At 44.0% G+C, this 17,677-nt stretch overlaps 1 protein-coding gene across 1 annotated transcript in view; it reads right to left on the bottom strand.

The window, feature by feature from the left end:
• Positions 1-17,677, bottom strand: part of LOC140378270 (multidrug resistance-associated protein 1-like) — a 180,000-nt gene that overhangs the window by 32,600 nt on the left and 129,723 nt on the right. Inside the window, exon 21 of the mRNA XM_072464033.1 lies at positions 5,770-5,928. Within this exon, the coding sequence (XP_072320134.1) occupies positions 5,770-5,928 (159 nt within the window). The remainder of the gene's footprint in view (positions 1-5,769; positions 5,929-17,677) is intronic.

The following is a 17,677-nucleotide window of genomic DNA, read 5'->3' as shown; positions in this document are numbered from 1 at the left end:
GCTTGCCTTTGTACTGGAGGTCTTCTTTAACTTTTGCAGTCTTCATGACACGTTCCTTCACACGATCATTAAAAAACCTCAGAATCAAACCTCGTGGTTTATCAGATGCTGGTCTTGGTTTAACCAGGCGATTATGATGGGAGGGACTTTAATGCAGAGCCGTCAAGAAGCTTCTCCAAAAGTATCAGTATCTTCTCCCTACTCTCCTTCAGAGACCCCCACAAGCTTGAGGTTAGGTCTACGTGATCTGGACTCTAAATCCAGGATCTTATTTTTATATATAATTGTTCTCCGTCTGCAGCGTCATCACCTTGGCCTGCAGCGCCTCCATCTTGGCCCTCATAGAGTGCAGCTTTTCCGTATTGTCTGAAATACGCTTCTTAGCTTCATCCATGCATGCTCTATCTACACCTGGCTCTGTTTGTTCCTTTATATCTACTATCTACTAATCTACTATCTATGCCATAAATAGTGCTTCTCTCATTTCTGCCCTCAGGGCCGCCATGTCATGCTGCATTTCACTTTTAATTTCATGCATCGCAAGAGCTTGGAGACCCCACTTCGGGGACAGAGCTTTGTTTATCAGTGAGGAGCGGGCTTTCAGCAGCTACATCAGCTAGCCATGTTAGCCTCGGGCCTGCTAGCCATGTTAGCCCTGTTAGCCCTGTTAGCTTGTGAGACGGGCTGTTTTCCACCAGAGCTGTGGACCGTCAGCTTTTTTTTTTTTACTTCCTGTAGCGTTACCAGTCTTTTGTTTTCCTGGTTTGGTCATCGCTTGCTGTTAGAGAGCGATGTGTACCACCGCATATGTTGGCACTATATTGTTCGCCGTAAGGTTACGTTCTGTTCAAATAATAAAGGCGTAGCCTTCTGTCACTTCTCTTCCGGACAGTACGGCTTCCGATGACACGTGTCTCATGTCCTGTATTGCAAACCTGGTGTACTACTACTGATAGTATTTTGCAAAGATGTCACAATCAAGCTGAGCGAACAAGCTGCAATGAACTCAACAGGTACAGCGATACACGGACGAGGACTGCCGCCGAGGTTTGACGGAGACGAAGCCCGCTATCACATCTGGAAGGCAAGATTTTTAGCGTACTTGAAAACAATTGGCCTCAAAGACTTTATCCTAGGTCAGGAAGTGGCAGCGGCTAACCCACAAGAAGCAGTGGAGGCTGGTAGGAAAAATGAACTGGCATACGGAGAAATGTGTGGGTGTTTGGATGATAAGACACTTTTGCTAATCCTGTATGAGGTGCCAGACGATGGAAAATTATGAGCCAGAAGAAAAGCCGCGGATCGTGGAGCTTTACACAGAGCTAACCAATGTGCTAAAGGCTAATGGGGAAGAGCTAGCAGACTATCTAGCACGTGTTGAGAAGATAGTGGCCGCACTAAACAGAGCTAAAGAGACCCTCAGTGATGCACTCTTGGTATCTATGGTGTTAAAAGGACTCACAGATACAATCAATTTTCTGTGCATGTCACTCAGACATGAGAAGTTTTAACCTTCAACGAGTTCAAAGCCAGGCTGAGGAGCTTTGAGAGCTCTCTTCGCTACCGCAGCAGACCACGGGCAGACGAGGTGATGACTGCAAACTACAGAGCTGCTGAACTAAAGTTTAAAGACAACAAGGAGAAGAAATACTTCAAAGGGGAATGCTTTATTTGTGATAAAGTTGGGAATAAAGCAAGAGACTGTAGATAGAAAGAGAAGAAAGCACAACGAGACTTCAGGGCTCCTGCTACACCAAACAACAGCAAGGTGGCCGCCATAAAAGACAGGCAGTACAGTTCTCGCGCTAGAGACAACCAGGGAACAGAAGAGGAGACTATCGTACCCAAGGCGACAGAATGGCAACCTCACAATGTCCAGCCAGAGGGACTACTTGTGGACAGCGGTTTCTCTGCCCACATCATCACCAACGAGGGAGCTTTCACCAGATTTGACGAGACATTCTGCCCCAAGAACCATGTCATGCAGCTGGCAGATGGATCACGGATCACTGGCAGCTGAAGAAGAGGGACGCCCAGATCAAACTTGCTGACAGCAGAGGCGGGAGTGGTCAGTGTCAAGCTTACCAATGCGCTTTTGATCCCTGGTGTTGGTCGGATCATTGTAGGGACGGTAACACCGTGACAACACTTTTTGTGGAGGAAAAACAGGAGACTTCATTAGCGTTTCTGACTGAATCAGAACACACTTTAATGAACAGAACTTCCGGTGCAGGGCAGTTTCAGTGTAAGAGCACACATTTATATACTATGGATATCATACATTTAGGGCAACACCTGGATACCTACAGAACATCCTTTCTGTGGAGGCAGCAGCTTCAAAAGGAGCAGAGTTCAACTTTGAGATGAATAACAACAAAATGATCCTTCCTGATAGTACCACATGTGACATGAAGGTAAAGGGAAAAGAGCTGTAATGATTCTTGCAATGCATGTTTTGATCTGAAAACATGAGAAAATGTGTCATTGCAACTATGGTGAAACAGTTGTAGATGGCATGAAAATCAAAGATAGAAATGCAAACCTAACCAGTGTGAGACATGTCTGCAGGGAACATTCACCCAGAGCAGAAACAGAGAGGCAGAGGTAAGAGCCAAAGCCCCTTTAGAGCTCGTACATGCAGACCTTGATGGGCCTATAGCCACAGAGTCACCTGAAGTGTACAGATATGCAATCACTTTCACTGATGATTTTTCTGGTGCAATTTATGTGTCTTTCCTTAAAAAGAAAAACAAGGCAGTAGAAGCTACAAAACAGTTCCTGGCAGACACAGCACCTTACGGTAAAGTGAAACACCTGAGATCAGACAATGGGACAGAGTTTGTTGCTGAGGAGTATCAGTCACTACTGTTGGACAACTATTAAGCATAAGAGGTCAGCACCCTACTCTCCCCATCAGAATGGGACAGCAGAGCGGAACTGGCGTACACTGTTTGAAATGGTGCACTGCCTGTTGATAGAATCAGGACTACCAAACGAGCTATGGCCCTATGTGGCTAGAACTGCAGCCATCATAAGAAACAGGTGTTACTGTACAGGGGAGACATCTTATTTCCTCTTCACTGGCAAGAGACCAGATTTGTTAAACATTAAAGTTTGGTTCAGATTGTGTCATGTATGAACAAAACAGGTAATTCACCGGCTTATCTGATAGAGACAAACAAAGTTCAAAAACACAGGTTGGTCCACTTCATAACAAAATAAGTGACTGAGAGTCAGACACAGACTGACATGGACCAAGCAGAGGACCACTACATTGAGTGGATAACGGCACCAACTGAAGTGACTCAACAAACAAACAAACAACGAACAAGTTTCTAACCCAGACAGTGACGCAAAGACTGATACACAGACTCCACTTACAGGTAGAATTAGAAAGAAACCAAAGTACTTGGATGACTAAGAATGTACACTGCAGAGCAGTGAGTTAACTATCGACTACTGTTACCGAGCTACAGTTGGGCTGCCACAAACCTTTAAAGAGGCTCTGGCATCACCAATGGCTGACAACTGGAAAAAGGCAATGAGAGATGAAATGGAGACATTTAAAGAAAATGACACCTTCTCACTTGTACTGTTACCAGAGGGTAGACAGACAGTGGGGCGAAGGTGGGTTTATGCTCTCAAAGAAGATGACCGGGGAAATGAAACATACAAAGCCAGGTATGTGGCAAAAGGATACAGTCAGGTGGAGGGACTGGACTATTCAGAGACATTCTCACCCACTGCTAATTTGACTTCCCTACGTGTACTGATGCAGCTGGCAGCACAGCATGATTTGAAACTACATCAAATGGACGTTAAAGCAGCTTACTTGCATGCACCTATTGACTGCAAAATATACATGGAACAGAAGGTTTTCAGGCTAAACCAAAAAATGGTGCACAACTGGTGTGTAAATTGCATAAACCAATCTATGGGCTTAAACAATTGGGCAGAAATTGGAACATTATGCTTCACAATTTCTTGCTTGAGAAGAACTTTGAGCAATGTCAGGCAGACCACTGTATTTACACAAAACTGTCTGAAAATGAAAAGGTAATTCTGTTGGGTTGATGATATAAATGGTCACATTTATATAGCGCTTTTCTACCGTCAAGGTACTCAAAGCGCTTTTACATCAAGGAACCAGTCACCCATTCACACACACATTCACACCCCAGATATACGCAGACACTGGGGGGCGAGTTGGATTAAGTGTCTTGCCCAGGTCAAAGAGGAACTGAAAAGACCTCGGACAACTTACCCATTTCTAAGGGATTGATTTCACACAAAAAAAGGGTTCTATCAAAATGAACCAGACCAGATACATTACCAAAATTCTGGAAAGGTTTGGAATGTCTGATTACAAATCCAGAACAACTCCTAGTGAAATAAAGTGTGATTTGACTCCAGAAGGGGTCAAACTGATCAAAGAAAATACAAGCGTATGTTGAGCAGCCAGTGAGCAGATTGTCACAATATCTGTCTGATCCTAGAGAGCAACACATGACCGCTTTAATGCATGTGTACAGGTACCTACAAGGGACAAAGGACTATGAGTTGTGTTACCACAAATGTGACACTAAACTTCAAGTAATGGGATTCTCTGATGCAGACTGGGCCAACGACCTAGAGGACAGAAAGAGCATTACAGGCTACGCTACAGTCTGAACCAGAACGGTGCGATTGTTTCGTGGAAAACAATGAAGCAGCAAACTGTTGCACTGTCAACGTGTGAAGCAGAATATGTGACGCTAGCCGCTACTATTCAAGAAGCACTTTACCTCACACAAATTTTGAGGGACATGGATCCTATCTTTGAGCCAACAACAAAGGTTTTCGAGGACAACCAAGGGACTATACGTCTTGCGAGGAACCCTGTAAACCGCTAGTGGAACAAAAATGTAGACATTAAATACCACTTTATCAGGTCTGATGTGTTGCAGGGTAAAATACTCCTTGTGTACAAGTAATGGCATTCTCTGATGCAGACTGGGTACTGAGAACATGGTCGCAGATGTGTTCACAAAATCTGCTACAAGAGCAAACATTGAAAAGTTTTGTGATTATATGTTTGGTAACTGATGTTAATTGAAATGTGAGTGGCACCATCGAGTGGGGGTGTTAGAGAGCGATGTGTACCACCGCATATGTTGGCACTATATTGTTCGGCGTAAGGTTACGTTCTGTTCAAATAATAAAGGCGGAGCCTCCTGTCACTTCTCTTCCGAAAACAGAGCGGACAACAGTGCTCATGTCCTGTATTGCAAACCTGGTGCACTACTACTGATAGTATTCTGCAAAGATGTCACAGTCAGAAGGCACGGGAGAAAGTGCACAAGCTGAGCCAACCGCTGCAGAACTCAACACGAGCGCATCATTTCTTGGAATTTGAGTAAAACAGGGATTTTGAGTGAGTAAAACAGGGATTTTCAAAATTTGTTTAGGCAGCAGCGTAGCGAGTGGATGTCATACCCAGAAGTCTGCTGTATATATATATATATATAAAAATGTCAAAAAAGAAAGAAAAGCGTAGCATTTTTTCACTCCATGTCAAAGTGCTCATTATTCACAAGGCTGACTGTTAGAGAAACTGTGTTCTTATTGTGTTGTTTTGTACATAAACGAAATAATGACATGGTTTGAGTAGGATCGCATTTACTTGACTTTGTTCAGGTTGAACTGAAAGTACATTGAAAACTCTAGCTGTATCATATCAGTAATATGCAGTGTAACAGAGGCCCAGTTTAATTGAAAAGCTTTCCCTACCTGTGGGATGATGGTTAATCTGGATCTCAGATCGTGGAGGCCTATGAGTGAGATGTCAGTTCCATCGATGCAGATCCTGCCATTTGCTGCTTCCAGAATCCTAAACAATCCCAGGGTCAGCGAGGACTTTCCTGCTCCTGTGCGACCAACGATCCCAATCTGTAACACAGAAACATGCAGAGAGTTACATAAGGACAAGCACACAGGCAAGTGTGAAAGAGGGCTCTGAGACTGATACAACTAGTCCAAACTACCAATCCATAATGCTCCACTGGTAAAGATTAAAGCCTGTTTTATGTGGCCGTGGCTGCAGAGCCGCGGCACGGTCAAATAGCACGGCACAAAATAACATGGCAGTTTCGGTAGACACTCCCTTCATATGTACTGTATTTCATAATTTAGTGAAATATCACTCTAATTCAGGGGTCACCAACCTGGTCCCCGTGGATATCCGGGTTCCCTTTGGGCCTCTCTCAGATGCCTGTATGGCCATATTCTATATAAAGAAAATTCTTCAAAAGCTTTAAGTTTCAGCAAAACCTCTGCTTGGTCAATTTATTTTAGAGCTGGCCATGTTAAGACCGTTACAGATGAGATAACCAGCTCATTTTTTAAATACACTCAGTGTAGAAGCTGGCCCCATTGCATTGCTCATTTTAATGAAAATAATACAAATTGCATGAAGGAATTATCAGAACGGACCTGAGTAACAGCTACGGATGTTGTCTCAAGATAACTGTGCCTGAGAGACCTAAAGTGAGTTTAAAAGAGTTTACTTTTTCATTTTAACACTATAGTAAATGAAGCCAGCACAAATGGATCATCTTTTCTCACGTACACTCACTTAACTGTTCCAAATGTGTTAGTTTGGCAAACAGCCAATAAATCAAAATGTGAACAAAATAAACATTTACTATAGTAATAATGTTTGTAAAATAACAAACTAAAATATTCTTAAAATTGATTTTTAGTCCGTTATTATTAGCCCCCAGCGCCACAAGCTAGCGAGAGGCCTATTAGTTCAGTAAGGCTGTGCGAAGCCAACCCCCCTATTTTTCACCCAGTGAACGTTGATGAAAAGTCACAAAACTTGGTGCATCAGCGCTCCCAAATGTACAAAAAATGTATTGAGAGAAAGGAAATGGCCCAAAAAAAATCTGATCGTAGAAGAGATCACCTTATCTAGGCTCGGTAAAAGCGTTAGACAAAGCTTCAGCTGGGCCTCGTTTCACTTTTACCTGTTGATCATCACCAGTTCGGTCCATTTCAAGCGCATTTAAGAGTTAGGTTTGGCTTCCCAAGGATCCAACTTTTGTTAGCTATTCTTGGTTTTTACCCTTTATAATCGATCTTCAAAGTTTTGTTTATTCGTTAATCATCAGTTCGCTTTACCATTGGTGGACAAAATAATTCAGCTTTGTGTGATTTTATGAATTCCTGCACGAATCTCTAAACCCCCTTCATACTGAACAAACAGTGATTTGCAAAGATATAGTTAGCTATTGGGTGAATTCTCTGGTACCCGGTGAGGTATCTCTTTATCGACCAGTATCCTGACACTCTGGGGCCTCAACATCTGGTAAATGTTAGAAGAGATCAAACGACAGGCAAAGGGGATTACCCTTTTGTGAAGGCCGTTGGAACTAACTATAAAAACTGTTGTAAAACTAAGAAGGGGGTGACTCCAGATCTGACCATAGAGGAGCTCCCAGGCAATGTCGGCTTGTCTGTTGTATTGATGCTGTTTCTGTAAATAAACACCTTTTGAAATATAGAAGCTAGCGTCAACGAGTTCTTCTTCTGCTACCCGACTACGTCGACCAACACCTTGAGAAACCACACCCATTTTATAGTTATAGTGCTGAATAACTTTCACAATCACTAAATTAGACATTTCCCTTTTGAGACACAAACTGACGCCCTGTATGAAACGGTTGATACTCAGTATATCAGTATAAACTCAGCAAATTGTTCACACTTGCAGATTATGATATTATTGGTTTTATTGATGCTTACACTGCTGTGCTTGGATACAATGTGTTTATCCTTGAATAAAGGGATGTTTTTAACGCTAAATGCCACAGATACTTGTTACACATGTTTTATCGTCAGAGTTCTGGGTAACGTGTTAGCTGGTAATGCATTAGTACTCATATTACTTAGTAACAAGGAACATAAAGTGTTAGTTTTGTGCGCCCATGTAATCTAGTTCTCCCCAAGTTTAAAATTTTAAACACTGAAAACACGACACAGAGATCAAAACAAGACAAAGACAGGAGATCCATGAAATAATGCCACTACAAATAAGTCCCATCAAGTCCAGAGTCTCAAAAAGGTCATCTTTCAAATTAAGTTCAAATGTTATTTTTCAAATGTTATAATGGTTCCACCCCACAAGTCCGAAGGTTCACCAGTCCAAACCCTAACCCTAACCCAACCCCAATCCCTAACCTTCGGACGAGTAAACCTTAGGACTAGTGAACCTTAGGACTAGTGAACCTTCAGACGAGTGAACCTTCAGACGAGTGAACCTTCGGACTAGTGAACCTTCAGACGAGTGAACCTTCGGACTTGTGAACCTTCAGACGAGTGAACCTTCGGACTTGTGAACCTTCGGACTAGTGAACCTTCAGACGAGTGAACCTTCGGACTAGTGAACCTTCGGACTAGTGAACCTTCAGACGAGTGAACCTTCGGACTAGTGAACCTTCGGACTTGTGAACCTTCGGACTAGTGAACCTTCGGACTAGTGAACCTTCGGACTAGTGAACCTTCAGATGAGTGAACCTTCAGACGAGTGAACCTTCAGACGAGTGTACCTTCGGACTAGTGAACCTTCAGACGAGTGAACCTTCGGACTTGTGAACCTTCAGACGAGTGAACCTTCGGACTTGTGAACCTTCGGACTAGTGAACCTTCAGACGAGTGAACCTTCGGACTAGTGAACCTTCAGACGAGTGAACCTTCGGACTTGTGAACCTTCGGACTAGTGAACCTTCAGACGAGTAAACCTTCGGACTAGTGAACCTTCAGACTTGTGAACCTTCGGACTTGTGAACCTTCGGACTTGTGAACCTTCGGACTAGTGAACCTTCGGACTTGTGAACCTTCGGACTAGTGAACCTTCGGACTAGTGAACCTTCGGACTAGTGAACCTTCAGATGAGTGAACCTTCGGACTAGTGAACCTTCAGACTTGTGGGCAGCCACCGTTAGAATTTGTGTCCAGTCCTTGATTGTCGGTGCAGTTTGTGTCATCCATTTTTGTGTGATGGCCTTATTTTCTGCGGTCAGGAGTATGCTCAGAGGTATACATTCACAGTGTCCATGGCTGGGGTTATGAGGCCAGAGTACATTATTCTGAAATCAAGTGGAATGGTGACGTCAAAGACTGTCTGTAGTGCTTTATTGATCTCAGTCCAATATTTCCGGGCAAGAGGAGAGTCCCAGAACATGTGATAGTGGTTTGCCTCCTAGCTGCCACAGTTTTGCTAGTATGATGTTGTGGTTCTCCACTGATATGTACACACATTTCTCCAACTCTTGCGTCAAAACAAGATTACCTTCTCTTTCCCATTTGTTTTTAATTTATTTTATGTTATATTGATTTCCCTTGAAAGTTCCAATGTATAAGCTTTGAAGCATATCTTAGTCAGAGGGTTACAATGGTCATTACCTGGCCAAAATACAGCAAGGAGGAACTGTGCCAAAAGCCAAGGTCACACGGATTGTTTTGATAGGAGACGGGGCGATAAGTCACGTGACGCATGAAAAGATAAACACACATTCTTTTCCAAGCGCCACTGTTTCTGAGATAACGTCACTCCTTCCAAATATTATGGCTAAGCATGGAGGAGCTAAACAGCTGATTGTGCACGTGGGTGCAGTGGACATGCCGCGGGAAGAGACAGAAGTTTTGAAAAAAGACTTCTTGAAGTTATTCGACGTGCTTGATAAAATGGAAATCAAAACTTTCATAAGTGGACCTCTTCCAAACATCGACAGGAGGATAAACAAGTTTAGCCGGCTTCTTCAGCTGAACACATGGCTGTCCAAAGAGTGTCCCCCGAGAGGACTACACTATATTGAGAACTTCTATCTATTCTGGAAACGAGAGGACCTGTTTAAGAGAAATGGCCCCCACCTATGCAGAGGTGGAGTGAGGGTGCTGACAGAGAACCTGCTCCACGCTCTGAGGCATTGGACTGGGCCTGGACAGGGTCCTGAGCAGATAGTTAGAGAAGAGAGGAATGAGAGAAGAATTCCTGCTCCCTCAGCCAGAGACCGAGCCAATGTTTCAACATCAAAAGCATCACAACCTCAGCCTCCACCAAAGGATTCATCAGCAGCTGCTCCACCACCACCAGCAAAGGATTCAGCTCCAGCTGCTCCACATTCACCTCCACCGCCTCCAGCAAAGGAACAATCTTCAAAGGCCTTGGACCCATCTGTGACAAGCCCAACAGCATCCCTGTCATCGCCCCTGCCTTCACACCAGCCCTGGGTTCCCCCTGCAACATTTACTCCCACTAAAGATTCATCATTCTCCTTCTCATCTCCACTCTCACCCATGGGCCTTCCCAGCCATTTTGAAAGTCTGATCAAATCAGGCATTAAGATGGCTCCACTCACGCCCAATATAGCAAGGGCTATGCCGACTACACCAACAAAAGCCCCACCACCCATCCCCCCTCGCCTCTCACCTGGTCCCAAACTCTCCTTGGCTACAAAAGCCCCACCACCCATCCAACCTCGCCTTTTACCTGGTATCTCCCTTAGCTAGGATGCACTGGGTCTCAGCGTTGCCGGGACTTATTGTCACATTAAAAATCAAACCAACCCGGGGCCCTATGTAAAAAGAGCCCCCCCTAGTGCTATTTCTGTAGTCACATCATCACACAGATGGAAAAACAAAATGCGAGTCAGGCCCAATCTGAGAAATGTGATTCATATTCCCTGTGAAAAGATAAAGCCCAGTCCCACTGAAACTAGTCTGAAACTTGCTGTGCTAAATGTCAGATCCTTATGTAACAAATCTCTCTTAATTAATAATTTTATTTCTTCTTATAATCTTGATTTTATGTTTTTAACTGAAACATGGCTTGACAAAAACACAGGAAATGTAGTTCTGATAGAATCTGCTCCACCCAACTTTAAGTTTGAATCTGAAACACAAGAAAACAAAAAAGGGGGTGGAGTCTGTGCTGTCTTTAGAGATGAAATAATTACCCGCAGGTTGTCTTTTGGGGTGTTTTCATCATTTGAGTATGTATCCTTTAAAATGGAGCTAAAACGGTCTCCATCCATTCTCTTCATTGTTTTATACAAGCCTCCCCAGCACTGCCAAAGTTTTATTGATGATTTTACTGAGATGCTTTCAGTCATATGCACAGAGTTTGATGGTTTGGTCATTACAGGTGATTTCAACGTGCATGTTGATAATATTTGTGACAGAAACGCTAAAGAGCTTGATGCTGTCCTTGAAACCTTCAGTCTTACTCAGCATGTGAGAGGCCCCACCCACAGCAAAGGACACACTCTAGATCTCATAATTACAAAGGGGGTAAATATTTCAAATGTTAATGTGATCGATGTTGCTCTGTCTGATCATTTCTGTGTCTTCTTTGACCTGTCTGTTTCTCCCCAACCTCCGGTTGGTCCTGCAGTTGTTCAGCGGAGACACATAAGTGATAACACAGGTGCACTGTTTATGGAAATGATAAACTTTGAAAATGTCTCATGTTCTAATGTAAATGATTTGTTGAACTCTGTTACATCTAGTGTTTTGAATGTTCTGGACACCATCGCCCCTATAAAGGCTAAAATGGTTAAAAATAAGCAGAAGGCGCCGTGGAGAAATGATGATTCGGTCAGGGCACAGAAAAGGGAGTGCCGCAGGGCCGAACGGAAATGGCGCAAGTCAAAGCTCCAGGTTCAAAAAGAGATTTACAAAGAAAAGCTGAACATGTACAACCTAATCTTATGTAGAACTAGGGAAAGATATTTTTCTGAAATAATTGGAAGCTGCAGTAACAACTCGCGTGTCCTGTTTGCCACAGTAAACAGATTAACAAACCCTCCAGCTCAGCTGCCGTTAGAACTCATTTCCACATCCAAGTGTAATGAGTTTGCATTATTCTTTAATGACAAAGTTCAGGGCATTAAAAATGCTATAAATCCCACAATGCAAAAAATTACCCTAAAACCACCAAGACACTTAGAGCTAACTCACTTTGCACCAGTAACTGACAAAACTGTCCATGAGATCATCACCAGTCTGAGTTCATCTACATGCTGCCTTGATGTGTTACCCACCAGATTTCTAAAGTCTGTGCTGAACAGTTTGTTAGCACCATTCACTCACATAATTAACATGTCGCTTCAATCTGGAACATTCCCAATGTCTTTGAAAACTGCGGTCATAAAGCCTCTCCTAAAGAAGAGCAGTCTTGATGCCGCAGTACTGAGTCATTACCGGCCCATCTCTAATCTGCCATTTTTGGGCAAAGTCCTTGAAAAGGTTGTTTACCAACAGCTCACAGATTTCCTCTTAATAAACAACTCATTTGATGTTTTTCAGTCAGGTTTTAGACCTCATCACAGCACTGAGACTGCTCTTGTCAAGGTGACAAATGACATCCGCCTGAACACTGACACGGGCAAAGCCTCAGTCTTAATTCTGTTAGATCTGAGTGCTGCTTTTGACACTGTCGATCATGGGATCCTCTTACAGAGACTAGAGGACTGGGTGGGCATCACTGGCACTGCCCTAAACTGGTTAAGGTCCTATCTGGAAGACAGGAAGTACTTTGTTGAAATTGGTAGCTGTGTCTCAGACCACATGACCCTGACCTGTGGAGTGCCCCAAGGGTCAGTCCTGGGTCCCCTTCTGTTCAACCTCTACATGCTGCCGTTAGGTCAGTTGATACGCAGTGAAAATGTGTCCTATCACAATTATGCAGACGACACTCAGATCTATGTTTCACTATCGGCAGGTGACTATGGACCAGTAGATTCACTCTGTCACTGCATCCAACAGATCAGTGTGTGGATGCAAAACAACTTTCTCCAGCTGAACTCAGACAAGACTGAAATAATCGTTTTTGGCCCACAGAAACAAAGAGAAAGTGTTAGCGGTCACCTCCAGAGTCTCGCTCTAAAACCTACAAACCAAATTAGAAATCTGGGGGTAATAATGGACTCAGACATGAACTTTAATAGCCACGTCAAATCAATAACATCAGCAGCTTTTTACCATCTAAAAAACATTGCCAAAATCAAAAATATAGTGTCAAAACCAGATTTAGAGAGACTTATCCATGTGTTTGTCTCCAGAAGATTAGACTGTAACGGCCGCTCACTGGCCTCTCCAAACGAGCTGTAAAACAGCTGCAGTACATCCAGAACGCTGCTGCTCGGGTCCTGACTCGAACAAGGAAGTATGATCACATTAGTCCTGTTCTCAGGTCTCTGCACTGGCTCCCTGTGGTTATGAGAATAGACTTTAAAGCAGCTCTGCTTGTGTACAAGTCTCTCCATGGCCTAGCACCAAAGTACATCTTGGATATGTTAGTGCCATATGAACCATCTCGGACTCTGAGGACCTCAGGGACCGGCCTCTTGCTGGTGCCCAGAGTCAGGACAAAACATGGGGAATCTGCGTTTCAGTTTTATGCAGCTAAAATCTGGAACAGTCTTCCTGAAGATGTGAGACAGGCTTCTACTCTGACAATGTTCAAATCTAAGCTAAAAACAGTTTTGTTTAGCTGCGCATATGACTGAAAGGCTTTTTTCTTTGCACTCTTCTCTTTTGTTTGTGATTTTATTAGTTTAGAAAATCAGTTGGATTGATAATTCTTAATTTAGTTAATTTTATTGTATTTCTGTTTCTGTAATTTCTTTGTGATTTGAATGCATTTTTCCTGCTGTGAAGCACTTTGAATTGCCTTGTGTATGAAATGTGCTCTACAAATAAACTTGCCTTGCCTTGCCTTGCCTAATTTCTTGGTTATAATAACTCCTGTACAGTAAGGCCTGTACAGGAACCCCCTGCACAACATTAAAGATGGGCTGCAAAGTCGGTTAATAAGTGGAATATAGCTTTCATTTTTTCACAATGAAGTCTGGAAGGTTAGTTTTAACCAAGTTCATTCCGCCAAACCCGAGAACGCACCATAGCAACCGCCTTGGTAACCGCCTTGGTAACTGAATGCTTCGACTGCGGTCGCAAAATCAGTGATGTCACATCGGGAGATTGCAGTGGCTGGAAGTATACTGTTCTCATCTGACATGCGCTAAATTGAGCAGATTTTTTTTTATACGCCGAATTTTGCTGTTATCTGCAATGACACGGAGATGTGTAGCAATGCACTGCTCTCAAGAGGGAAGCAGGCTCTTTGAGTTGCCCAAACGGAAAGGTAGAGGGCAGCTCTGGACACGATTTGCTACGCCGAACATTGTTTTAGTACGATGTATACCAAGTCTGGTCCAATGTTATGCTACCGACATTTTACGGAAGAGTTTCCTAAACCTCGTGAAATATCGACTTGGATATTTGAAAAAGTAAGTTGCAAGATATTTTCACATCAAGGCAGTTGTCTGTGCTTTCGTAGCCGCCGGGTCTGACTGACGCCGTGTGCATGATGGCGTGTTGTTGTTGTAGACGGCGAGAGTGCTCACTTTATGCATATGTGACTGGCCACGGTAAAAAACGCCACAAGTCGGCCCGGACCAAACTGAGATAAAGCCAAAATAAGATATTTTTTTTTCAAATGTGTGATTTTCGTTTTTTTGCAGAATCTGCAAATTGAAGTTATGAATGAGCCCCTCTGTGCTTCAGATAACACTATTGGTTGTCTTAAACGTATACAATAAGCTGTTAAATGTGTAGTTTTCGGGTCTTTTTCCAGGGCTCCTGGGGGGGCATCACCTATTTCTAGCTAGCCATTGTTGATATTTTTCGGCCAATCAACTGCTAGCCACATGGCTACTTAAAACACCGTCATACTCCGTGGTGTACACAGGCTCGACTCAAGGGCCTTTTCCGTGGTCCTTTTGGCCCTTTTGTGGCCAGACCGGTGCAAAGACTAAATAACAGGAAGATTAAACCTTAGCCCTCCATTTCTGTTTAAAGAAGGTCTTTCTTTTTTAACAAAAATAGCTTCCTTGACTCCTCTTTCAAACCATCTTTTCTCCCTGCTTAAAACCTTCACCTCACCGTCTTCAAACGAGTGATTAGAGGCTTCAAGATGGATGTTATTTATAATGGGTTACTGAACCCCTGGAAAGGTAGAGGACCAGGACAAGGACATTCGGATGCTAATCAGGTACTCAGGGTGGTTGAGCCAGGGTCTCACAAAGACAAAGAGGATTCTAATAGCCCATTAAGATTCTGAATAGGCTAGCTCGGTAGATACAAGGGGGGAGTTTCTGTTGAAACAAACAACTCTTTCTACTTCAGGAAGGCTCCGCCCAATGGGTGGGTCTTACCACAGAAGAGTATTAATATCGGAGTTCTCGATCTAAATTCTTTTATTGACAATGACTCTTGGATGAGAGTCGAAACGTCTAATTTTTCAAACTGAGTCCAGATGACTACAACTGAAGCTTTTTCTACTATACAGTAAGGATCGTTGTCAGTGTCAGTGACAGGTGTCCAGCCAATGATACAATACGGTTTACATACGCTACACAGCCAATCAGAGCATTGATAGTGCATAAGTGCCCTGCCCATATGCACCTTGCAGGTTCTAGCTAACAATAATGCGGCGGAGTTAAAAGACGCAACCCCTTATCACGGCGAAATGAACGGGCAGCGCCAGGGACACATCCACTCACCAAGCCAAAGTAAAAAAGAAATGTGGTTATTTTAGGATGGAATGGCTTGTGCCACTGGACCACAGCCAGGCCAAAGCAGGACTCTCACATATAACTACTATACAGCTCATGAACAACAGGATTTTTGTATTTTTCATTTTAAGTGGGCCTAATTTCTTGCAATATAAGTAAACTAATAAAAATTGCTGCTGTTAGTTGATTATTTTAATGTAACTTGCTATGATGCAAGGTTTTGAACAGGCGTGGCAACAGCGTGCACATCTGATGTTGCTCACTGTGGTCCTCGGAGTGCCCAGGGAGCTAGTGTGTTTGCCCAGACACATACAAAATTGGGGGAACATTGTGAAAACATGCTGTCTTGTGTCCAGAACAGAGCCGCCATTGGGGGTGCAGCATCAGAAGAAGAGCGCCAGCAGTGCCACAGAGAGGGCTGGCAGCGCCGCAGAGTGAGCCGCCAGCTGCACAGAACCGCCAGCGCCCCAGGGAGACCTGCCAGCGGTTTGGTCTGGATTCCGATCAACAAGACAAACTAAAACATTTTCTTGATTTGTTCGTTGATGTGTTTTCTGCCAAGGATGAAGACTGCACTCACACCAATCTGGTCCTCAATGACATTGACAAAAGAGAGGCCCGCCCTATACGCCTTCTCCCCAGGCTGACTGCCATTGCCTAAGCAGATGGTAGCACAGGAAAAGATTTAAGAGATGCCAAGAGTGAGCGACCCCCAATGACATTGTTGAGTTGGGCAGTTTCCTTGGCTTGGCTTCCTTTTACCAGAGGTTCATCAAGGACTTTTCCACCATTGCAAGCCCACTCCACATGGTGACCCAAAAGGGCCATATTTTTCAATGGACGGACAAGTGTGCTGCAGTATTCAACCACCTTTGCTGTGCCCTCGTTGAAGCACCGGTGTAGGCCTATCCAGATCCAAAGAAGATGTTTATTGTGGACACTGATGCCAGCATTGTGGGTCTTGGTGCTGTGCTTTCCCATGAAGGGGAGCATGGGGAACATGTAATTTCCTATTACAGTCGTTCACTAACCAAACCAAAGAGGAACTATTGTGTCACCCACCGGGAGCTGCTGACAGTGGTCTTAGGTATTCGCCATTTCCGACCGTACTTGTATGGCGGTTTGTTCTGCGGACTGACCATGCTTCTTCTTATTTCTACTGGCCAGATAAGCAGATGCAACATGGAGAAGTTTGTTCATGGATGTGATGTCTGCACTGCACGAAAAGGGCCTACTTGTCAATCCCACGCCCCTTTGCAGCAGTATCAGGTGGGGGAACCAATGGAGAGGGTCGGTGTTGACAATTTGGGCCCATTCCCTGTCACAGATCAAGGCAATCGGTATGTCCTCGTGGCTATGGATTAGTTCACAAAGAGGCCAGAGGTGTATGCGGTTCATGATCAGAGTGCTGTCACCACTGCCCAGAAGCTGGTGGACGAGTTCTTCTGCTGATTTTGAGTTTCAGAGCTGCTCCATGGTGATCAAGGGCGGAAATTTTAAGCTAAAGTGTTCCAGAAGGTGTGTCTGCGACTAGAAGTGAAGAAAACCAGGACCACCTGGTCCACGCTTTAACCAAACACTTGCCACACAGCTTGCCATCCTCACCAGCATTTGACAGCGAGACTGGGACTGTCACCTTCCCTTGGTCCTGTGGGCTTCTGTGGGCTTAGAGAACGGCTGTACAAGAGTCAACACGGTGTACTCCTGCTGTATTGATGTTTGGCCACGAGCTACACACGCCCTTGGACCTTGTTTTTGGGTCGCCTCCAGAGCCAGAAGTTTGAGGGGAGCCAGGGCTGGACTACTTTTTCAACCTGGTAGAACGGCTGCGGGCTATCCATGAGCTCCCTATTCCATAACACCTCACCAACACAGGAATTTAACAGAAGAGGGCCTATGACCTCCGCAGCAAGGGGCAAGATTTTAGTCTTGGCAACAAAGTGTTTACAGCCCAGTCAGGAAGAAGGGGCACTCACATAAGCTTTTTTTACCACTGGATGGGGCCTTGCACTGTCCTTGAGAGGCTGTCGGACAATGTGTATCGGGTGAAAATATCTTAG

This window comes from Eucyclogobius newberryi, unplaced genomic scaffold (genome assembly GCF_026437365.1).
Source record: "Eucyclogobius newberryi isolate DKJ021-1_F unplaced genomic scaffold, fEucNew1.0.hap1 SCAF_4, whole genome shotgun sequence".
Classification (NCBI taxonomy): domain Eukaryota; kingdom Metazoa; phylum Chordata; class Actinopteri; order Gobiiformes; family Gobiidae; genus Eucyclogobius; species Eucyclogobius newberryi.
Note: the sequence above shows the minus strand (reverse complement) of the source record. Positions and strands in the feature narration are given on the sequence as shown.